Source organism: Thamnophis elegans, chromosome 2 (genome assembly GCF_009769535.1).
Source record: "Thamnophis elegans isolate rThaEle1 chromosome 2, rThaEle1.pri, whole genome shotgun sequence".
Taxonomy (NCBI): domain Eukaryota; kingdom Metazoa; phylum Chordata; class Lepidosauria; order Squamata; family Colubridae; genus Thamnophis; species Thamnophis elegans.
In genome coordinates, this window is record NC_045542.1 from 28112184 (window position 1) to 28137620 (window position 25437).

The following is a 25437-nucleotide window of genomic DNA, read 5'->3' on the forward strand; positions in this document are numbered from 1 at the left end:
TGGTTCCCACAAAAGCAACATTCCAGCTTCCCTTCATTGTAATTCAAAATTTACATTACAAACACACTTTCTCCACTATGAAAGGCAAAAGAGTCTGAAAACTATCTGAACATTAGCCAAGGACTTCTTAACACCAACACTTAAAACTTGTCTTTTCCCCTTAAATATATCTTTTTTTTCTCCCTTGAATCTCTGAACACTTCTTTTATTTTTTTTGCCCAAGATTTCTATTGTGTTAGTTGGAAAAGAAAACTTAAAACTCTGGGTTTCTAATAAGGAAAACAGCAGAATTGCTTGCTACATCTCTGTAACCCTTTGTTAGCTGTTTGTTTCAGTATGGCAGCTATCAAATTATGTGTGTACACCCAATAAATAAGCTGTAGCTTCCTTATCAGTAGTTTACTGAACCCACCACAGCTAGCTAGGTTCACATGTTATGGTAAATCATTAATTATGCAAAGTGTAAGCCGGGTCATTCAATTCTGACTTTAATTATTAGCTGAATCTGCATAAAATCAGATCATCAGTACAGAAGTAGTCCCTGGACAGAGTTAGCTATACTTATTTTGCAGGACTGTGCAGCATTTTGGATTTGAAGGGAAAAAATAGTCCACAGAATGCAGAGGCAGTCAGGTAGCTTATTGTCAACAACTCCTTAAAGCCACTGCATCTATTCATGGGGTTGTTTATGGGACTCTGCAGCAGAAACTGGGAAGAGACCACCTGACTCACGAACCAGGATTATGATGGGGCTGCCATGTGCTCTAAAACACTTTTCTCCCTTTGAATCCAAAGCATTATACAGCAATCTACTCTTGGGATTTATAGGTCAGCTGATGATCAATGCTAATAGGTAGACCTTTTCAATAGATACCAACATAGGAGAATCTCTTAGTCTGACTTTCTTTGTTGGCATTTGGTGACAAGCCATCCCAGTCATTATCCTATTAATAGAATATATGTTGAAATAAAGTCAACCGTGCATGTATTCCTCATTCCCACAGCAGAGAAAGAACCATTATGTGCAGCTTTCTCACTCTTGACTCCCTTATTTCTAACAGTTAGGACACTGTTTAAAAATGTGGCTGTAGTATTCTTAAGGCCTAAATAGGATGCTCAACATTTGAATTATAGCTTCAGTTCGTTTATTTCAGTTCAGTTCATTGACTTGCTTGATGACAAAATAAATTTACATGATAAATAATTTAAGTTTGCAGGATTATGCAAGGTAAGAAAACTATGCAATATTATCTCATTTTTCTTGGTAAAGAATTTGGATTGCTTGAGAGTCAACACAGATACAGTCATACCTGACAGCATGAAGGAAGTCCAGGGTCATACAATGCAACTTTCACCAGCTTTACCAGAAGATCCAACACTTCACCCAAACTATCTCCTACGTTGAAGAGGCCTTCTTGGAGGGTACTCAAACTGGGAACTTCCCTGGCTACGTCAAAGCCCAGCACCTTGCCATAGTTATGTAGGAATTCCACAATGGCTAAGCAATCTGAGAAGGCTTGGCTGGGCAAAACCAATCCAGGAATGCGAGAGAATTCTGGCAGAGGCTGTACAAAATAGAGGAAAGGCAAATATATTAGCACAATGCAAAAGGGAGATGTGGCCCAAACTGACATAAGAGAGGTAATAGCAATTACTGGTTCCAGTAGGTAGAGCCCAAGGATATTTATATACTAGTAAAACTCTTGTTCCCACAATCTTTAATTGGACAAAACAGTGTACCACAGGACAAGGATTTTTGAACCAGGGTACCTCAATTGGACCAACTTACAGAATATATCCAAAGTCTATTATGACCCATGAATCCCATGAAATTGGAATTTGGCATTTAAAAAAAATGTTTTATAAATAAACATTACCATAAAATAGTTTATGATATAATACAAAATGCCATAAGACATTTTTGTGCTGATGTTTGAACTGTTCAATATGCGCTGTTTTCAAGGCAGATCTATCACTGAACGCATCACAACTTTTCCAATGAAACTCAGTACACTAGAAACGGAATCACATATGAATGCATTGAAGAACCTGGTGAGGAAAAATTTCTGAAATGATCCCCCAGCCCTAGCCCACTCCCTGGCCACAGCACGTTTGCAGCCAGGCCGCACAAGCGGCAAGGGAGCATGTGCACACATGCAGCTCCAATTGTGCAAGCAGGGGCTGCTCGTGCTCACATGTGCAACTCCACTTGCACAAGTTCAGATGCCCATCTCCTCTTAATAAGAACTTTATCCTGGTACTACCTGATATGATACATTATACTATGTGCACTGCACATTTCTTCCCACATATGTGAGAAGGTATTTCCCTTCTGGCACCTTTTATCACTGGCTGCTGCATGAAGAAGCTGAAGACACCTTCCAAATGAGTAAGGGTTCTATTCTAGGTATAGCTTTAACAATTTGCATAGGTTAATCTTTCTATTACTATTTTTTTCCTCTATTTTCCCGATCTATTTATCCTATATTCCCCAAAACATCAAATGTTTTCTAAGAACTGGAGTCTTGACAAAGACCACAAAATACATTCACAAATATTCTAAAGATTTAAAAAGTAAAACAATAAGAATGTATATGTGGCATACTGCTGAAGGTTCTTTTTATACAGCATTCACATTCTTCTGGTGCAGAAATCTCTTCTTTATTGAAGAAGATCCTTTCGAAACAGAAGGATGGATGAACCAGTACCTCCTTCCCTCCCTCCCCCCCCCCCCCCCCCCCCAAAAAAATAACATGAAACTGGCTGAGCAAGTCAATGTACCTGGTGGTCTCCTAAACACATATCCTCAGTGGGCTTTTTCATTTCCTCCAAAATCATTTGCTGCCGCTGCCGTTCTTCCTGACGACGCTGAGCAAGGAGATTCTTTTCAGCTTTCCGGGGAACTTTCCCTGATGGTGCTGCTTTCTTATCCTTGGGCTTTACTTTTTCTTTCAATTTCCCTTTCTCCTTTGGCTTCTCTGGTTTGGTCCTTTCTGGCTTGCTCTTCTCCTTCTTGATTTGGGGCTGGGAGGCAGGGGAGAGAAAATAAGTTGTTTAACTTCGCCTAAAGTTATTCCCAAGCTGGCAACTTTCCTCCTTCTCAAGAAATCCCTCATAATCACTATCTACCTTAGGTTTCTTTTTTGGTTCCTTAGACTTGGTCTCCTTGGGCTTTGTGGTCTTGGATTCCTGCTTCTGCTTATTTTGTACCTAGGGAGAAAATCAACCATGCTCAGAACACAGAGAAAAACACCAAGGAGAAAAATAATTGCTCCATTTTAAAATAAAACAGTGGTTTTCCCTCAACTTCTACAGCATATATTTATCCATCATATTTTGCCTGTCTCACATACTAACCAAAACATTCTAAGCCCCCAAGATTCTGCTAACCAAGACATGATCTACTTCACATTGCTTAGATTCACCAGGAAATGAATTGCAGGAGTTGGCATTTAAGTACTTTAATTTTAACAAATATCTCCTCCCCCTACAACTGTAGAGAAACAGCTGTAGAAATACTGGGGAATTCCTTCCTTCCCAATGTCGAAATTCAGGTAATTTTGATTCTCAATTCTTTTTTGCTGTTCTAATCCTTTCACTAAAACCTCTCTCTCACACACACCCCATGTCACATTATTTTTAAATAAGAAAAAGGTATTGTGAACATACATTCGGTTTTGGATTTTCTCCAGTTCAATATGGGAGGCTTTATTAAACCTCTGTGTATCTTACTAGTAATCAAGACAGAAGATCTTACAATATCACCTCCATCCTCTACATCTGCCAAGATCAGGAATGCCTGTTCTAACTCAAATATCGCCCACAAGGATGACCGAGCCTTCTTAAGCAGAATGCACAGCTTTTTCTACTCTATGTACCTTTTGTCTCATTTTCTTCTTGATCTTGGTCATCTTCAGCTTATCTTCATCACTCAGAACCTCTGCAAACACAAAAAGGGAGAATGAGACTAAACTAGCTCTACACTTAATGTCTAACAATATCTTCATTCTTTATAAGAAAGTATTAATTTTCTAAGAGACATTGCTGACATGGCCCAAAAAATATACTCAGCATGAACACAACCCAATCTCTTTTCATAGCTTTGTTCCTTTCTCAGGTTTAATTGTTTCAGCCATTAAATAAGCTTTGGTGAGCATGATTTTTTTTTAAAATATCCATAATGAGGAATGAGGTCTTCATACTCTACCCGCATATAAACTAATGAGCTCTTTTTAAGATATTTTTTGAAGAATATAAATAATCTAAGAGCACAAAACACTGAACAGGCCCGACAGCAAATACGAATCTGGACACTGCCCAGTTCCATATCTACTGAATGATTTTAGCACTGCTTAATAAATAAAAATAAAATACTTTTTGCTGTGAAACTTTCTATAGACGATAAGGTCAGATAAAGTGCAGACAAGACATAATGTTGACATGTGGCACTGAGGATTTTAGTCCATTGTATAATGAATTAAAAATTCTTCCTATTTGCCTCCATCTCTTATGTATTCTGTACAGTGGCTTCACCACATGAAACTGGCAGCAAGCCCGAACAGTCATAATTAAATCAATGTGGATAAATTGCTCTCCCCAACAATACCCAGGCAGAGTTGTAGCTTTATTAGGAAGCATTCAGTATTCATGATAGCGAGAGCATCTTACTGCTTAAAGTATAATAATTACGGAGACTAAGACACCCTGGATGCTTCAAATTTCTTGCAATTAAAACAGAGGCAGGCTATCTCTGTCCCAGAACAGCATGTGACCCCTTCTGTGTGGCATCAGAACATCCTCTCCTCATATTTGCTGAATACTAAGAACATAGTTCCTCACCATATTGAGTCAGAATGGAAACCGTAGTGATGAATCCGACATGGGCTTAAAATAGATTTAAGATATTAAAAACCCACACAAAATCCATTCCCCACCCCAATAAAATTTAGCCCAACCCAATTTTCATCACTGCCCCACCAACTATGGTCCTAAGGCAGTGATGGCGAACCTTTTCAGCACCGAGTGCCCAAACTGGAATGTGTGTGCATGTGCGCCCGCTGGAGCACCAGAAACCCGAAGACCAGCTGGCCGGTGCCCATGTATGCACCAGCCAGCTGCTTTTGAGGTTTCCACCATGCATGCTGGGCAGCTGGTCTTCACACGCACTGGAGCACTGGAAACCTGGCCGGCGCATGCATGCCTGGTTTTTTGGCCATTTTCAGGCTGTTTTGGGGGCCATTTTCAGGCAGTTTTCCGGCACTCCCGCACCTGCGAAGACCAGAAACCAGAAGAGAAGCTGGCAGTGACGTGTGTGCCCACAGAGAGGGCTCTGCGTGCTACCTCTGGCATGTGTGCCATAGGTTCGCCATCACTGTCCTAAGGCTATGAAAAAGATATTGAGTGACCTGATTATAATAAGACAGGACGGATGGAGCACCCATGGATGAAGTCCACAAGAATCCTATTTACATTTCTGATCTTGAATCTTTCTGCTTTTTAAATAACAAAACAAAACAAAGTTCTAGCCCCATGGCAGTGGAAACACAAGGGACAGCTAGGAAGAAGATGGTACCTGCCAAGTACTTCCAGTTCTGAAAAGTACAGCTCTTATTTTCTGTATAGCTACCTGCCCCTCCCCTCAAATTCTCCAGTCATGTTCTCTTACCTATATATTCTTACTGCCCTTTGCTTATCCGTTCCTCTCTTCCTGCTGCCACACCGCTCCTTGACAAGAAATTCCAAATTTTGCAAAAACTCACACATCAGTTTCCAGAAAAGGCATGCAAATGAAAAATAAGCAGATTTGCATGCATCTTGTTGATTGGCCTTATTTTTGAGAGCAAAAGTTGAATTTTCTTGCTGCACGTAATGAACAGCCTTTCCTCCAGATACTGACAAACAACCACTGCCACAAACTAGAACGTTTTCTTGTGAAAGCTACAAGCATGCAAAAAGGGCTGGTCCAACTGGTACCTTGGGTTTCCAGCTTTTTCAAAACTCTGGCGTCCGTCTTGCTCAGCAGATCAGTCACTTTCACTTTGGGAGGTCGGCCACGTCCACGTTTCACTTTGGGCATTTCCTTAGCCTTGGCTTTCTCCATATTTCGAGGGCGGCCACGCTTACCCGTGATGGCCTGGATGCGTGAAGGGATTTCTTCATGTGACAATTTTACCCACTGCACGCCCTGTGAAATGAAGAAAAGGATGCTGCAGATGTTGTAGTTTACACAGGTCAGCAGCCTTTTTGCTGGCCATACTGGCTAGTGCTGATGAGAATTGAAGACCACAATATCTGCAGGGCAAAAGGGCAGATCCTCAGAAGCCACAGAAACAAATCCTTTCATTGACACCTGTAAACATGTTTTTGGTCTAGAAGTACTGTGTTTCCCTGAAAATAAGACCCTGTCTTATTTTCTTTTGAAACCCCCACCACCACCTTGAAATAAGCACTTGACCTTATTTTCAGGGAGGTGTTATTATTTTTGAGATACAGGAGGCGGCAAGCGTGGTCACCTCATGGCTGCTGCTGTGTTGCAATATTTTTTTTTGGGAGGGCTTATTTTCAGGGGAGGGCTTATTTTAGAGCATGTGTGCAAAAGCCCAATTGGGCTTATTATCCAGGGAGGTCTTATTTTTGGGGAAACAGGGTAGAAAAACAATTTGGGGAGAGGACGAAGAGTGGACTATGTGTTTCAAACTCACCGTTTACTAAGCCATTATGCCAGATACAAATAGTCCTTGACCTACAACCACAATTGAGCCCAAAATTCCTGTGGCTTAGCAAGTTGAGTTTCGCCCCATTTAACAAACTGTCTGCCACAGTTGTTAAATGAATCACTGCAGTTGTTAAGCAAATCACTGCAGTTGTTAAGTTAGTAACACGGTTAAGTGAATCTAGCTTCCCCATTGACTTTGCTTGTCAGAGGGTCGCGCAAGGTGATCATGTAACCAGGGACACTACAATCATCGTAAATACCATGTCAGTAACTAAGTGTCCAAATTTTGATCATGCATTCATGGGGCTGCTGCAATGATCGTACATGTGAAAAATGGCCTTAAGTCGCTTTTTTTCAAATGCCAATGCAAATTTAAACGGCCACTAAATCAAGTCAAGGACTACCTACTATGCTTCAAGAGCTATAGTAGTTTGTGAGAATGTCCTCCCTCATTTAAAATATTGAAAGTAGGATCTATGTAGATATTCTGTTGTAAAACGTCCTTTGCACTTGGCCCCAGGATTCCTAGCCCAGTCTTGGCAAAAGATGCCAATGATTCCTCAGAAGAGGAACAAGATCTACCTCAGATGTATCTTGCTCTTCAAAGAAATCTCCCACTGGCATTCGGGGACTGAAGCTGAAGTGTTCACGGCGGACGTTCTGCCCATCATTTCTGCTCAGATACTACAAGGGAATAAACCACGAAAACATTAATCAAGCACTTAAGTTTTTTTTTAAGATGGAGGCTCTCTCTGAAGTGATCATTGTATCTCTGGAACCACAGAAATACTCTAATAAATCGGTGTCCAGAGAAACATACAATCTAAACATGCATATTGGATATCATCCATTACAACTGATTAACAGTCTTAGGTTCTTCTTGATATCTTACAAGAAGTATCCAAAAAAGGCAAAGCAAATCTTATTCCTAGCCAAATGCTCCAGATAGGAACTACATTCATGGAGATGGTGAAGAAGATAGCTACTTGATAACAAATGGCAGTGGATGGTGCGTGTTAGGTCTGAGAGTAACTAGATGAGGAGGAAATGAAGGAGTCTTGGATAATAGGAGGTCACAATCTGAAATAGGGGGATGAAAGAATAATACAAGCAGATGAATAGTGTTGAACCTCTCGCTACAGCTTTGCTTAAGAACAGGAGGGGCAGCCATGGTTGCCTAGTTGTCTAGTGCCCTTCCCTGGACCAGGAGAGCTTGCTCACGGTCACCTCCGTTTGAATTACTGCAATGTGTTCTACATGGAACTGCTCTTGAAGACTATCCAGAAGCTTCAAGTGGTCTAGAATGCTCCAGAGCACCCAGTAATTGAGATTCCTAGGTTTGCCCATCTAACACCTCTGTTGCACAAGCTGCTCTTGCTTCCAGTATCTTTCTGGGTGCATTTCAAGTGCTGGGTCATCACCTTTAAAGCCCTGTATTTCATGGAGTGAAGTTAACTGCATGACCTCCTTTTCCTAAAGACACCTGCCCATCCCACCAAGGCAGATGGGGTGGAAATATTCCTAGTCCCGTTCCTTAAATATTGCCATCTTAAGGGAGCTAGGAAGGCTGCTTTTACTCTGGCAGCCCCTGCCTGATGGAACACTCTTTATTCTCAGGTCTGGCAGGCCTCTACCATCCGAGCCTTATGTAAACCTTTGAAGACCTGTCTTTCCCCCTCAAGTCTGGGGATGCAATGAAGTGACTGCAGATCAGGGATTTGACTTGGCACCAATTTTTTTAAGCAAGAAAGAAAGAAAGAAAGAAAGAAGGAGAGGAGAGAGGAGAAAGAAAAAAAGAGGGAGATAAGGAGAGAGAGAGAAAGAAAGAAAGAAGGAAAAGAAAGAAAGAAAGAAAGAAAGAAAGAAAGAAAGAAAGAAAGAAAGAAAGAAAGAAAGAAAGAAAGAAACAAACAAACAAACAAACAAACCAAATGATGCAGATTCGGGTAAAAAAAGATATTCTGACACAGTATGTCTTTTCTTTGGAAATAGTGAAGAAAGAGGAACTTTGTCTGAGCCAGAAAAAAAAGCAACATTATTCTCAGTAAACTAAATTAATGTTCAAGAATGATTTTAAAACTGGGTTGCAGAATAGCATATAAAATGGAGAAGTCACTTACAAAAGAAATCAGCCACCACCGCTTCCTATCTGGGAAACTTTTGTTTTACCTTGATCACCTCTGGAAACTGCTTCATCCTTTTGCCACAGGGTCCATAGTACCAAGTTTCTCCCTGCCATCGATTGTTCCCTTTCTTGATGCGCACCTCCCTTCGCCATCTGAATACAAAGGTAGTCAATCAAAGATTGGAAACCTGCATCCTAACTCAGAAATATAATTTGCTGTGCATGGACTAGCACCATACAAAAGCAAGGAAAATGGGACTACCTACCCATGTTTCAAGGGGTAGTACACCTCTTCTACTGTGGCTATTCGCCTTCTTGGACCATCACCTGTCAGAACAAACAACCATTATCACTGCTACCAACTAAATCACATTTAAAGGCAGCCAAGGTAGCTAAGAAGCATGAAGAAAAAAGTGTACTTACTTTTGGCAGATACATTTAGTGGTGAAGCTTCTTTGCTGTCCCCGTCTATTTCAGATACAGGATTGTCTGTACCACTGCTCTTGACTGCTTCTTCCAAAGAGGCATTTAGAGATTCTGGTTCAAGGGGTGCCTGAGAATCCAGAAATTCTGTGCCCTCTTGCCCTACTTCACTAACACCTGTCAGCTCTATAACAAAAGAGAAGTAACAGAAAAATAGAAAGGCAGAGAGAAGAGAATGAACCCACAATGGAAAGAGTTCATTGAGCATTGCAGGGAGTAAGACAATGCTTACAATTACTTCTGTTGCATTCCAGTCACTTAGTGGCATGCTACAAGCCGTTAACAGCATATAGTACTTGGAATATAGATTTCAAGTACTGAGCCTCATTGCTTGGAAGTTCTTTCAAGAATTTAGACCTTCACATGATAATTACAATTGTTATGTGAACAACATAGTCCTTTGTATCTACTCAGGATTAATATGCAGTATTATCTTTTCTTCTACATACTGTTAGAGAAGGATTTTCTACAAAATGTAAACTTCCACCTGCATAAAATAGCTACCAAGGCTTCAGTTATGCAGCTATATATTGTATGAGGTATTTCAATATATACTTTCTAAAGTTCTATACAGTTAAATTTGATTTGTCTCCCTCTAACTAAATTTCTAACCACACCACATTTTTAATTGATCTGCACATTTGCTGAGTTCTTTCTCATTTACAGTGTTAAGATATTTTTCTTTGTCCCCTATAATTGCAAAATAAATTAGCTTCACCTCCCTCAGATCTATACAATTTATTACTTGGAAATATGTACCTCCAGATCCCACAACTCCTTTTAAAAGTACTGAGCAAAAGTTATTTGAAGACAGAGAATTGTTTGGACCAATGGATAGGTCTTACTTACCTTGCAAAACTGACTCTCCAAGAACAGGAGGCAAACTGGCACTTCCAAAAAGAGAGGTATCAGGCTGACTGTCATCTGCCAATAGGCTGAAGGAGTCAGAGTGGTTGAGAGAGGGACTGCCAGGACAATCCAGGGCAGAAATGTCAGGAGGATCCTCCAGCGGAGACTTGCCACTCACAAGTTCAGATGTATCCATTTCATATAAGTCTCCTGTCCCTGGGTCTACAAACCATACATTTGTAAAGTTCTTATACACTGTTCAAAATAACAATTTAATCCCAACAATATGTCTTTGCATTACTATTCATAACTTAAACACTAAATATACAGAGTGCTCTTTACACTTCTCTATGTAATTAGACTGGTCTTTAGATATGCTGTACCAAAGAAACATTTAATGATATTTTAAATAAATTTCTTGGTTATTTTTAAGAAAACAGACTGTCACTTGCTTGGGGCTTAGCATCCAAATTATTTGTTACACCGACTTCCAAATCCGAGCCATTGTACATATTTTAAAAATCCATTTTAGGAAAGGAAAAAAGCTAAGTCAGACAGAAAAATATGCCTGTTAATAGCAACATTTAGATCTGTTTTTACTGCTTACATCTACAAGACATATAAGCAAAGAGCACAGTAGTTACGATGTTGGACTAGGAACTGGGAAACTGCAATTTCTGATCCTCCCTTAGGCATGAAAGCTAGCTGGGTGACTTTGGGCCACTCATTCTCTCCCAGCCCAGACCCCCTGTCACTGGATTGTTGTTGTGAGAAAAACAAAAGATGGGAATATTATGCATGCCATTTTGAATTGGACAAAATAAACTTAGGATATAAATCTAGTAATAAATAAGCAGAATGTACAGAATGGTTGGACAATATAGTTGGAGGAAGAGGCATTCACGTTGTTGGGTTGGAACTCATATATCCACATACCCACTGATATGCCCTCTTTATTTATTTACTCACTTAAAAACACTACTCAAAACATTTCTTTCTCCCTTGTCCTTCTTTCTCCCACTGATCCCACATTACTGAAACTAAAAGCAACTATTGGAACTAGAGATCATTTAGACATAAACTGTAGGGAGAAATCAGAACTGACCATTAATGTTTTGCCTTGTAAATCTATCCAGTTGCCTCCATCATAGTATTGGTCTTTTTTGATGTTTATAATTAAATTATAAAACTGGATTTTAAATCCATAAGCATTGAATCAAGCCCCTAACACAATACATAATATAACTGAACCATAAATTCACGAAGGAACTGCCTCTACCATCAGTAAAATGCTTGCTTAAGCCTCTAGCCATGAACAATAATAAGACAGGAAAGAACAAAGTAACAGGATTGCAAGGGCAGTGGCGGTGTTGTTTGTTGTTTTGTATATTGCTGATTAGGGCTAAAATAAGTGTTTACATTTACAAGAATGCTGCTGCTGGAGAAGCTGCACAATGACAACAATAGCAAATGTTTATATGGGAGCTACATCTGGGCAAGATAAAGTTTTCTTCATTATCACTAGTTGTAAGGCCTTAAGAGAACCTTTGTCAACAAAATAGTTCCCACAAGGGTAGCCATGTTAGTCTTTTACAGAAAGATTAAAGTCACTGTGCATCTTAAAAGTTAACCCAGCTTACAATGGAATAACCTTTTATGTCTCACAGCTTATTCCCACCATTTCCCGTGAAGTGCATGGAATACTGTGACAATTGGTAAAACATGGGCTACCCAGATTTCTGCAAAAGAACTTTTTGCATTTTGAATAGTAAAGACAGGGAAATTTCACCATGTATGTATAGCTTCATTTGCTGAAATTCTCTTTTACTTAGATATGTGGCGGAGGGGAGGGGGGTTCAAAATTTTTTACTACCGGTTTGGTGGGCTTTTTGTCCTCCCCAGCCCCCAGGAATACCTTGCAGGGTTCAGCAGGGCTGGGCGAAGGGAAAAACGCCCCCGTTTTTGCGAAAAAAAGGGGTGTTTTTTTGCAAAAACTGGCATTTCCCCCTTCCCCCAGCCCTGCTGAAGCCTGCTAAGTGCTTCTAGAGACTGGGAGAAGGGAAAATGCCTCCACCCACCTCTCACTCAACTTGCTGCTCAACCTCCCACCCACCTTCACCCAAAGCCTTGTACTGCACCAGGAGGCTGAAGTTGGAATTTCCCCCCCCCCCTGTTGCGTACCTTGGCAACAGGACTGTTTCTCTCTGCCTCCTTTTTCAGCCACAAAACATGCCAACAAGGCCAGTGGTGACTAAGGGAACCTGTTCAGGGGCATGGCCAGACTGCCATTACTACTGGCTCAAAAAGGTACGCCAGATTTTTACTACCTATTCGGGAGAACCGGAGCAAATAGGTAGGAACCCACCTCTGGTATGTGGACACCTTATATTTTTAAATGTTTTTTTCACTCTATAAGGACATCATTTCTAAGATTTGGAAGAAACACCTGCTCAAATTGTATAGATATAAAAATGCAAAGATGAAAAATTTCATCCACTTACCTCTGTCTAAGGACTCAAAAGGCTCCAAAGAGTCTTCCAGAGGAGGAGGGATCCGAGAAGCATCTTCAAGGCAACCAGCTCCAGCATCAGGTTCCAAGACAGAGGCCTCTTGGCTAAGAGGCTCACCCACTGGAGAAGAACCATTGTAGCCACATATTTTCAACTCTACAGGAAATATTATTATTAAAAATGTCACATTGAACTTTCTAAATTGTGATTTTAAAAATTATCTTTCACTTCGGGACTTGAGAAAACTTTAAAAATAAGCAGAATCTCACAGCAAACACACACACATCTCATTTTAAATTAATCAAAGAACTTTTCATTCCTTATCTCAGTAATTCTAACCCTATGATTTCATCTGCCTGAAAAAGATACTTTATCATTATTTTACAAATGCCATTCATGTCATGGTACTTAACAAAACAAGAAGAAAACTGGCAGATCCTTGCCCCAAGCTCAATAACCTGCAATATAGATTTAATAGAAGGCCATAGTCCTTGGTAAACCTGAAAACCATGTCACTCGGCCAAACTTGGAAAACCAATGTATTACAGCAATCTGACTCTTGGTAGTCTATAACTACAGTAAAGAACCAAACATTGGGAATTACTATTGTGAGAAGACATATTTCAAAACCACAGAGATGCCAAGGTAGATACATTACTACTATACTCAAGTGTAGGAGGCACAGCCATTTATTTCTAGAAATTTAAAAAAATAATTAGAAGTGGCAGATATTGAAATTTTAACAGTAAGCAAGATTTGTACAGTACCTACTCTTCCAGCTTAAATTGGAATTAATCATAAGGTATCACTGGGCTTATGAGAAGTCAAGTTTCATCATGTCCATTCTGAATAAAAATTCTGAGGACCATTTGTGAATTATACCTGGCTGTGCGTTTTCCAGCTCCATACTGCCCAACAATCTGGTGCCATTTTCTGAAACCGTAGATGGTGGTTCTTTTACAGCCTCTTCATTGCCTGGCTCATCCTGCTGTGGTGAGAAGTCCTGATTCCCTGAAGCAAGCATGGGAGAAGGCTGAGATGACGTGTAGAAGCTTGATGGGCCATTTTGTAGGATTTCAAAGTTCTGATCATCAGGGAAAGAGTCATAGAGCTCTGCTGAGTCAAAATTTAATCCCATGGTCCCTGGGGTACCGTTGGCCCAGAACTCTTGCCCACTGCTTCCCCTCAGACTGGTGCTATGTCCAGGTGAGTTCTGCCGGTTGTTCTCAACAGTGCCATTCAATGGGTATTGGGAGAACAGTGGACCATCTTTGAGATTGTTGCCATTGCCAGAGGGATACTGGGAATAATTCCACAGATAGTCATAGGGATGATGGAGGTGAGAGTTGTTTGAGGAACGGGTCCCTGAAGTACTAGCATTAGATACAGTAGTTAGGCCATTAACATTCATGTCTCCATTTAAACCTGCCACGAGGAAAAAGAAAGAGAGAACAAATACTAAGAGCTAGTTTGGTCATCATCAAAGTTGATACCAGGCAGAAATTTAAAAAACTCAAAGAAGCAGTGCAATATTTGAAGATTGGAGAGACCCGGCCCACAGAATCACTAAGAGTCGGAATGGATAATATCACCATCAGTTTGGTGCAGTAGTTAAGATGCTGGCCTAGAAACCAGGAGACTGTAAATTCTAGTCCGGCTGGGCAAGACTAGGCTAGGACTTGGGCCACTCAGTCTCTCTCTCAGCCCAACTCACCTCACAGGGTTGTTGTGGGGAAAGCAGGAGAAGGAAGAAGTAGTTCTGTATGTTCACCATCTTGAGTTACTTATGAAGTAATAAAGCTGGTATTAAAAAGATCTAATAAATCAATAAAAAATAAATACCAGGAACAGTGACTAAGAGCAAGATTATCTTCTTTTAGACCTGCTTTCTTTTTGAAAAGTACAACCAGCAAAATAATAAAGCTGAATACTCTGCTCCATTAATGCAAGTCAACATCCTCGCACATTTTCTCAGACCACATCATTTTCTGACTATTTCCAACTCCATCCTTCAATTTCTCCCACTACAGAGTTGCCTGAAGACATTTAAAAAATGCATGGGTGCAATTGTATTTTCATTCTTTCTTTTTGTACTGCATTTTGAATCACAGCCATATTCCATGCATTTCTGGCTCAATTGACTTTCTGCTACAAATATGCTTATCCCTGCAATGTACACCACAACAGGAAAAAAAAAAGGTTTTCCCACTTCTGTCACACAAAGAGCAGTCAGAGAGGGTACTTTTATCTACTTTTATTTTGCATTAAATTTCAAGGGTGGAAGTTGTTGCTGAAAAAGAAGTATAACAAAGGATGTAGGTAAGGAGAAGAGCGATGAAGGCAAAGAGAAGGAAAAATATTCTATATGATTTTGGAAGAGGAAGAATAAGCACTCTGTTTTTATGTCATGTTCTAATTTCCAAAGATTTGTCACATTCTATGTCATGGTTTTGAGGATAATCATGAATGATAAAATACTTATGAAGTCTCCTGCTCTATGCAGTCAAATGGAATTGTTTCAGTATGAGAAAAGCTGTTATTTATGTTCTACCATTTTTCCTTTAACAATTCTTCCATAAACTGAATGGCTTCAAGGATTGTGCTGATTTTTATTATATAGGTAGTCCTTGACATGATCATAATTGAGCCCAGTGTAATACATCATGATGGATATTAAGAGGATCATCACATGATCACACACAATTTTACAACCATTTTGGTGGCAGTCGTTAAGCAAATGCCATGGTTGTGAACCTATTTTCTTCAATGGGCACTTTTTGCCATAAGTTAAAAGTGAATGCTGGAAATCAGGGGTGGAAACCCCACAAATCAGTCACATGACTGTGGAAAATTGCAACAGCCACAAACTTGAGCCAGTTGCCAAGTGCCCAAAATGTAATCATGTGATCATGAGTGAGGCTGCACCATTGGAGATTGTTTATCTTTTAGCAACAAGGCAAAACAATAGCAGCAATGTTTCCAAACCTTTCAAAATAATGTGAAGTTTAACATATGCTGAAGGAAAATTACATTTGATTAACAATTTTAGATTTCTATTCATAGCAAGATGATTACCTTTAGATGTTCACTAGACAGCCTTGTTAGGTTATTGTTTCAGAGATATTTCCTTACCTAACACTTGCAAATCCCCTCCTCACCATGTCATCCTTGTATCCTGACACATCCTCCACAACATGCATCCCACACACATTCCCCGTCCCTGCACTGCCCCCTGTGCAATTCCTAACAACCTTGCACAATGTCCCCAACCCGCACTGTGCCTCTCGTAAACCCACTTGTATTCCTGCGACCCACATGGCTCCTCCTCCTCACAGGGAGGTATGCATGGATATTGTATAGGTCAGGAAGAATGCACAAGTATTCATGAGAGACGACCCACATATCAGGAAGGGCACATGGAGTAGATGGGAGATGGAGTGGAGAGGGCACAGGGGTGCAGAATGGGTTAATGTCCAGCATAAGTACAGAGGGACTAGGGAAGTTGCAAAGATGGGGGAGACTTAACCAAGCAATTTGAGACCTTCCCTGCCAGCTTCCCCAGTGCCAACACTCCCTCCCGGCTTTCCATAATAAAATATTTTTCTTGTGGAGGTGGCGGAAGTGTTGCCAATCATGATTGAGTTTATACTTTCGGCTTGCTTCCCCATTGACTTATGAGAGAGAATAGTGGAAATAACATCATGTAACATGGCTGACTGGCAACAGTGTGGCAGTGTTGAACCAGTCACTTTCCCAAATGTCATTCCTAGGGAAGTAATGGGTCCCAACTTATTTGAGGTAGTTTGGTTCAAAAATTATTACCCTATGATGCACCATTTTTCTCAATTGAAGATTTCAGGGAGATATAAGATATTTTGTGGTATATAGATATTTTCAACATAAACTTAAAAAAAGTATTATAAGGTCTAAACCTTTTTCTCCACTAATAATAAAATATGAAAGCTCAGACTTTGTATGCCAACTCTGTTATCTCGATGGATGTAAGGATACACAAAATCTTTCTTATTACTGAATTATCCATCTCTATTAAGACCTGCTGAACCTCACATTTCATTGCAAAGTAACAAAGTAATAATTCCGTACTCAGAGAACTATATACCATAAAGGGAAGAGCTGGTAGCATTAGTCACTGGATCTTGTATAATCAAGGGTCAAGTCTACTATTAATATCACAGCAACGGCCAAGTCCATTGGTCTTCACTTACTTTTGCCTTGTTGGGGGAAGTTCATAGGAGATCCATTTGTGTAGACATTGTCCCCTGAGGAAGGAGCAGGTTTCAGTCCTGAGGCAGCAGGTGAAGAGGGAAGGCCAGTGAAATTAAAATGGTTGTTTGCTTCCATTTCTAAAATAAAAAGACATTCAAGAAAGACTTAAAGATAATACAAAAATGCATTTTAAGTGTGCATCGGTATACTGCATATACCACCTAGCTGATGGATGTGAACTACAGTATGTTGGTTTCCATGATAAATTAGAGATTTGAAACCTTAACTTTCATAAAATAACAGGAGCGTACCTGGGGTAAAACTGAGTTTTGGTAGAACATTTGGCATATCAGCTGAAGTCTGCCAAAAATGATTGATATTGTACTGTACATAGTTAGCAATCAATATACAGCATGTGGCACTGGTGACCTAGTGTACACCCTCTCTGCCTTACTAAAAGAAAACATTAGGTTGAAACCCCAATTGACGAAAGCTGACAGGCAGAGATGAACAGGCAGGAATCAATTACGGTATCTTTGAATTTGTCTGGATGATAAACACCTGGAATGAGTTTTAAATAAGTTTTCTCTTCTTGTTTCATGCCTTTTATATAGTTCACCTATTGTTGCTTATTGTTATTGTATGCTTTTATTAATGTTGCTTCTCCTTGAAAAGTTATGCAGGTAGCCCTCAACTTATCACTGGTCACATAGCAACTGTTCTATGTTATCATAAGCTCCCCCCCACCTCCAAAGGTACTTATAATCTGGTCCCAAAGTTCCAACAGCTGCCCTGCCCCGTGGTCACATGTCTATATTTCAGGTGCTCAGCAACCAACTGTATTTACAGCAACATGTCTGTGATTTGTTTTCCCCCCAAAAATCAGCACTTATTTTGGGTTTTGGCAAAAATACCCCATAACAAAAATGGGTTCATTTAATGACTAGTGTTCACTTAAGGATTGTTGCAAAAAATGTTGCAAAATTGGGTCAGTCATGTGGGTGCTCCCTTTATGACCATCACAACCTACGACCATAATAGGGAGGCTCCACTACAGTTGTACGTCCTTGTCTTACAACTGTAGTGGAGCCTACCTATAGTAGTCAATTAATAAAGATTCAGATTTACAACCTGTACTCAATCAAAACCCTACAAGCACATGTTCACAATTTGGGCAATTCTATCCAACTGATGTAGGATTTTTTTCCCCTCCTGTATCTTAAGAGGAAAATGTTTCAACTACGAATGAAAGCAAACTTGGCTGCAGTCCACTTTGCCAACAGAGGCAGTCCTTGGCTTATGTTTATTTGTTCTACAACTGTTCAAAGTTGCAGCAGCGCTGAAAAAATTCCAGCCATTGCATCCCCACGGTAATGTGATCAAGATCTAAGTGTTGGGGTCACAATTACAATGTTCAAGTGCAGTGGTGGTGAACCTATGGCACACAGAGCCCTCTGTGTGGGCAACACACGCCATTGCCCCAGCTCGTTTCGGATCTTGTGCTCCATAGTATATGCCAATCATCTTATAGGCCCTCTCACGGCTTCTGCTAACCCTCCTGTGCTTTCTAACACTCCACCCCCTTGCAGCCTTCCCATATGCTCCTTAACTAGGACTCCTCTTCCCCCATAAAAATCAGCAAGTCTTAGGGTTACAATGGCTACCAGCCTGCTAGGATTTCTGTCAGTAAGTGATGCGAGTCATCACTTACCGTATACAACTGGAACCAGCAGTTCACTATTACTAATCAACATGGTCACTAAACGAAAAACAATGTGACTGTGCTGGACCCATGCTACTTTCACTTCCCTTGTTACGTAAATCACCCTTGTCATTAGGTAAGATACCATGTGACCATGACTTTCAATTTCACTTCATTGTTCTCCATTAATTCTGCTTATTGGAAGCCGGTTATGAAGTTTGCAAATGGCAATCACACGACTATGGGACAGTGTAATACCTGTAAAATGCACACCAGTTGCAAAATGCCTGAATGGCAATTGTGTGATTGTGGAAAGCTACAACGGCTATAATTGTGATGATCAGTTGCAATGCCTTTTGTTTCCAACCATAACTCTGAATGGTTGCTAAACAAGGCTATCACTAAGCGAGGACTACCGCTGTCTGTAAATTTAACTGTCAAGAACTGATTCTTTTTATTACTATTTTGCAAGACGAAAAAGAAACTAGAATGAAAAATCGATGACACAGCAGTAGCACTTAGACTTATATACCACTTCACAGTGATTTCCAGGCCTCTCTAAGTGATTTACAGAGTCAGCATATTAGAATTAGAAGGAATAGTTAAGAAATGCAACTAGACTTGAGGATAAATATAAACATTTTCAAATTTCCTGCCAAAATTTATTTTTACATATAAAATTAATCTTATTTCTTGTGATGGGTTGCCATTTATGTGAAGTAAATCAGCCTCAAATTTCATATAAAAGATTGTGGGTGATTTTCTTCAAAAATTAATTCTCAAGAACTTAAAATGTTAGCAAAGAGTTTTTAACTTGTCCTATGGCACAATAAAGATGGTTTATTGGAAAATCTCTCTTCATCCTCCACAAGAAGCTCAGCTAGAAAAATGCTCTCTGTGGCTCCTTTGGAATTTAGTTGTGTCTGTAGGATAATTTTCCATGGATTGTTTGGGTTTCTACAGCAAGGCCATCTGATTAACTGCTTCTAGAAGTAGACTTACAGTAAATTCTAAACAAGCTACAAACAGCAATAACCAGCAGAATTTCCAGCAATTTCTCTATGATCTGACAAGTACATAGGTAGGTTTCCCAATAAGCTATTTTTATAGGTTACAAATCATCTCTAAGCCATACTTAATAATTAATTTGAGAGTCAATGAAAAGACTGGATAATCCCAGAAAGTAAGAAGAAACTCAATCAGAAACGGATGCATTTGGTGAGGGTGACAGCTATATTCTGAATCCAACAGCAACTTTAACACACACACACACACACACACACACACGTCTTGTTGTACTCGGGTCTTTTCCTGTGTAAGATTGAGATTGTCTTGGCAACGTTTCGGTGAGGTCTAACTCGCCACACCAGCCTGAAGATGGTGAGACCTCGCCGAAATGTTGCCAAGACAATCTCAATCTTACATGGGAAAAGACCCGAATACAACAAAACAAACATACCTATACCCGTGAAAATCTACAAAAACACACCGATAGATCAATCGATCGATAGATAGATAGATATAGATATATAGATATAAAAAATACACACACACACACACACAAAATAAACTAAGAACATGTCATGAATGAAGTACATACATACACGTGTGTGTACTTCATTCATGACATGTTAGTTTATTTTAGAATTTGAACAACCAAAATGTGTTTAATAGACAAAAAAGCAAATCAGAGTCCTGTTTCTCAATTGCTTATTCAAATAACAGAGAATCTATATAAAAACATATAGCCACCCCCCTTTCTCTGTGTGTGCGTAATTGCTCTCCTGCTATATTTACATGGTATTTGTTAGAAAACAATGCTTTCAATCTATCCATGATTGCTAAAAGTTGAAAACAACTTGATGGCTCATTATCATTATCATTATCACACTCTGGAAATCCTCTATTATTTAAAAGAAACTGTCAGGGGTTATTTAGGGGGAGAGCATTCCTTAATGTGGGGGCCATTATAGAGAAGCACCTATGTCTGATTTTTATATCCTAATATCATAGCAATTACTAGCAGAATTCCCAGCAATTTCTTTCAGGATATTTTTAGTAGACAGATTGATTCTAGCAGCAGAAAGTGCAGAAACAGTAATGCTACTTATGTTTTATGACTCTCACAATCATTCTCTCTAATCTAGTAAATCATTTGTTTGTGAGTTCTTCTTTTCAAGATAACAACAAATTCCTCATTGGAACAGCTGAAAGCACCACATGAATTATTTTAATCATAAGCCCAGGATTCTAATAAAAGATATAGGTATTGCTTGCTTGATATGCAGATCAATGGCCATCGAGATTTCTTTAAGAGACAGCAGACTGGGGTTTCAGGCAGATAGTGGCCCCAGATGATTTTCATATGTTGAGCTGGTTCGATCTATGTTAGTGACCATCATTGAGAATGAACTAATACTACTTTGGAGAAAGCCACTAGATAGAACTATGCAGACTGATAATTCAGAGATATTATAAAGCAAAGAAGCTTTCAGGACTGCAAACTGGAAAGTAATTTTGGGTTTCAATGCTGGCAAAACACATTTCTACCACATGTGAATCAGAGGCAAACTATTACATATTGTTTGTTTTGTTTCAAAAATTTTAGGAGTAATAATAGGAGTACAGTACACTGTATTTCCCCCTAAGACAAAGGAAACGGCAAACAAGGCCATCTGTTGTGGAAAAATTTATACCTCACCTTTTAATATTCTCAAATAAAAGCTCTTGTACCAAAAAGATACTGTTGGTAGCAATAAGGAAAATAGAGTATACTGTGACCCAAATATATAAAAATGAAAGTGCAAACTATCTCAAAAATATGGGGATAAAGGACCAACTATTCTAGGTTAAATTGATATAAAATATTGTTCTTGTTGCTGAATGATGAGTGAAAACTATACATAGGAAAACATACGATTTTCTCTTTAGGAATGTGCATTTCTTTTGACAAACAGATTCCATATCCATTCCAATTCTACCTGTAGAAGGCACTGAAAATCACCTGCACATAGTTAAGTACATGAAAAAAGCACAATTTTAAGTGCCCTCATCCTCAGGCACAATCTTATGAGACTTATCCACTCACAAGCATAGGAAGAAGGGAAAGAGATAGGTGATTGAAAAGAGGGACAATTTTAAAGGGAGAAAACAAAAAAAATGTAGAGAATATTATATATTTTTCCTTGGCAACCTGAAATCTATTCATGTGATTGATCTGGTCTAAATAACTATTCCTTTATAAATTCAAAAAATCTCACACCAGAGAGAGTTTTTCTCTCACACACAAATACAACTTTTTATTCCTGCAATGTCAGATCAAGCTCTATCATCTAAACTAGTAAACTTCTATAACTGCAAAGAAAAAGGGGAAAGGGCAGCAGCTAGAAAGAACACAGGAAATATCATTTTCCCATATCTTCCAAGGCTATTAAGGGAATCCTATGCCATTTACTGTTTCCCCTTCAAAAAACAACAATGGATGATATCCCAACAAGTGTCCAGAATCATAACATTGCTTTGAATACACCTTTAAGGGCTAAGGTATCAGAAGAAAAAACAGCTGCTGTTCCAGCAGAGAGATAAGCTGGGCTGGACTTGAGTTGAAGGGAGGTGCTAGGAAAGCATTGTAATTAAAGGGGAAGGCAGAATGGCTTGCTATAAAAAAAAGGCCAAGCAAAGTGGTTGAATTAATTGTATTCAGGGGGGGGGGATTAAAGGGGAGGGGTATGGTTAAACTGAAACACTGGGATAATGTTGAGCAGCTGGTAATTTAAAGAGACTTCATTTATATCAAAACTATATTTCTTTTATGACACTGTAACAGTGCATGTTTAAATAAAAGCTTGATAGTCTAAAGCGGACTATCATTTAGCTCAGGTACAGTTATTTCCAAGAAAAGTTTGTTTTAAATTTTTTGTTACATATTTAAACCTTCTTTATAAACAAGGTATTGTCCAGGTTTTCCCCTTTCTACATCTTCTAAAGGTACGGTTGTTTCCATGTGGAGATGGAATGGCATTTGCAAGTAACTTAGGTGAGGCATAGTCTTGAGAAGGTATAGCATTTTCTATTCTTGATTACCCTTTAACAAATGATTTATGGACTTTATATAATCCTGCACATCCTCAAAGAAACAAGAAATCATGTGCCTAAAAACTGGAGAATTCCTGATTTAAGTAGTGTGAACTTATTTTATTGAGGCTTTCCTTTTATAAGGAAAATCCCAGATACATTAATGGAAAGTCAGAACTTTCTAAAAAGTAATAACCAGTTATGTGCAGTGCAAGGCAATTTACCAGTAATGCAACATCAAAAATGAAAAAGTACAAAAAGAACATACAATTTTTTAGGCAACATCTGTTCTCAGCCACTATGAACTACAAAACCTCTTTATTTAACTGGATCCTTTAAAGCAAGGGTGTCAAACGTGCTTAAATGCAGCCTGAAGGGCCAGCCTGGGAATATCAAAGGACTGGCCCGTGGTGCCTCTGCCACCGAAAACAGGCCTCCACGGCCTCCAGCACCACTCTGCCAGCCAAAAACGGGCCATGTGGGGGCCTCGGGAGGCCCATTTTTGACTGGCAGAGTGCTGCAAGAGGCCATAGAGGTCGAAAACGATGCTGGGGGGCAATGCGCAGCCCCCCCATGTTCCATTTTGGCTGGTAAAGTGTTGCAGGAGGGGTCCGTCCCATCTCCCCCCCCCACTAGCCCACAAAAGAGAACTACAATGCAAGGAGGGCGTGTTGGGAGTAAGGGGAGAAGGAAGGTTTGAGGGGAAAGGGAAGTAGGAGGGGAGCGTTAGAGGGAGGAAAGGAAAGTTGGAGGGGGTAGATGGGGTGTATGGAGGATGGAAGTGTCAGGTGGGGTTGTGAATGATGAGTTGTGTTTTCTTTTTTATTTTTTTTTATATATTTTTTTCTTTTATAGCAAATACCCTGTATATAAGTGATTGTAAAATGGAATGTGAAAATGAATAAAATACTTTAAAAAAAAAAAAAAAAGAGAGAGAACTACAATGCAGATCCAGCCCTCGAAGAAATCTAGTTTGATATCCCTGCTTTAAAGACAGATGTCTTTTTTGTAACCTGGGGCTTCCTTTTTGTTATTGTTGTTACTAGATGGAGCAAAGAGCAAGATTTTGTTAGGTGTAAAGAATCAAGACCATTCATACAGTTGCAGCAAAGAAAATTTATTCAAAGTTTAGATAGGAATCTAGTCAGCACTAAATTGGGGAACTCAAGAGGGGCTGGACTTGGATCTCTTGCAGCAATTCAACAACTCTAAACTGATGGTTTGTTTAACTCTGCTCCCAGTTTTGCCCGCTGTTCTACAGATTTCAAGCCCTTTTATTTACTCTCCAAGATTTGGAATTTCCCAACTTGGGTTTTGGGGAGAGTTTAAAAGTTTAAGGCACCTGGTTTATTTGTCTTTATTTTTCAGAAGTTTGAAGACGAAATAAGAGGATCCATTCTTTTAGATTTCATACTACCCAATAGACTTGAGCAGTGAGAACTTTGAAAGGAAGTAACATAATCTTCTGGTTCAGGACATTACAGAAACAAATTGAAACCTAGTCATCTATTTAATCAATTTCAAAAGCTTAGAGAAGTAGTAGATAGGATTTTAGGATTCATCAAGAGAAGTCCTTTGGTGAAAGAGAGCACAGAATGGTTGGTAATTCAGAAATAAAATATTAAAGTACATCACACACCAGTTTAATGAATACTATTAAAAAAGAGGAAATTTGGAAAATGGAAAGTGAACATAATAAAGAAAGTGTGGACCAGACAAAGATGAAAGGGGCTAGCGGGGAGAAATGGTTTACAAGTTAGTATCAAGATTCATCCTGAAAATCTGAAACACTAAGTAGAAGACAGTAAGATGAACTTCAACAGGGACAAATGCAGAATCCTACACTGGATAGAAAAAAAAATCAGAGGCATCATTATTATACATGCAATTCTGGATTGCATCAACAGTGGGCCAGACTGTCTAGAATATTATGTTCAAATTTTAGGAAGAACACTAACAAACTGGAATATATTAAGAACTGAACAATCAAAACAATAGGATGTTTGAAAAGTGAGCATTTGAGGAACAGTTCATACGGTTAGCCTAGAGAAAAGTGCAAAATTTTCAGTTATAACAAAGCCTCTTATATAGAAGACAGGACAAAATTGTTCAAAGTTTTTCAAGAAGCAAGAAATGGATCTAAATTATAAGGAGATTTTGGTTGGACCCCAGGAAAAATTTCCTAAGTATTCAACAGCGGGAAAGACTGGAGATAATAGATTCTTCTGCACTGGAAGTGTTTAAACAGAGGCTGCATGGTCATTAGTCAAGGATGCTATCTATACTCCTGTATAGGACAAAGGTCGGCAACGTTCATCTGCGTAGGAATCAGAGGCCATGCTGCTGCTACTGATGTTTCTTCCTCCTTTTCTGCCTCACAGTTCACTCTAACTAGCATCAGGCATGGGACTTGTTGCTCCACCTGTGCTAAGGCAGCTGGTGATACTGTCATCAAACTGGTTGTCCAAGGTGGTGAACTGTCACAGGAACAGCCAAATGGAGCGCTGCTTTTCCCTTCTCTCGTGCGCTGGGGGAAATATTTCTTTTTGGGACTATAGACAAGTTGATTTCAGTTAGTGGTCACATCTGGCCCATGAACCATAGATTCCAATCCCTGGGATACAGGATTGATGATTAAGACTTTCAACCTTATGATTTGAACTTCCTGCAAAAAAAAACAAAAAAAAACCACTCCACAAAGCTACAAAGGCGATCATATGGGTCCTTCCATCTCTATTTAAAAACATGGCTC

General features: G+C 39.4%; 1 protein-coding gene across 4 annotated transcripts in view; it reads right to left on the reverse strand.

Moving 5' to 3' along the window:
- BAZ2A (bromodomain adjacent to zinc finger domain 2A) overlaps positions 1-25437 on the reverse strand; it is a 67569-nt gene that overhangs the window by 19638 nt on the left and 22494 nt on the right. For all 4 annotated transcript variants that reach the window (XM_032211332.1, XM_032211331.1, XM_032211330.1 and 1 more), the window contains exons 2-14: positions 16909-17046; positions 13565-14107; positions 12674-12838; positions 10173-10394; positions 9264-9449; positions 9107-9167; positions 8885-8993; positions 7298-7399; positions 5974-6184; positions 3879-3940; positions 3130-3210; positions 2782-3024; positions 1311-1565 (exon numbers count right to left, since the gene is read on the reverse strand). In XM_032211332.1, the coding sequence (XP_032067223.1) occupies positions 1311-1565; positions 2782-3024; positions 3130-3210; positions 3879-3940; positions 5974-6184; positions 7298-7399; positions 8885-8993; positions 9107-9167; positions 9264-9449; positions 10173-10394; positions 12674-12838; positions 13565-14107; positions 16909-17044 (2376 nt within the window). In that variant the 5' untranslated portion in view covers positions 17045-17046. The remainder of the gene's footprint in view (positions 1-1310; positions 1566-2781; positions 3025-3129; positions 3211-3878; positions 3941-5973; positions 6185-7297; positions 7400-8884; positions 8994-9106; positions 9168-9263; positions 9450-10172; positions 10395-12673; positions 12839-13564; positions 14108-16908; positions 17047-25437) is intronic.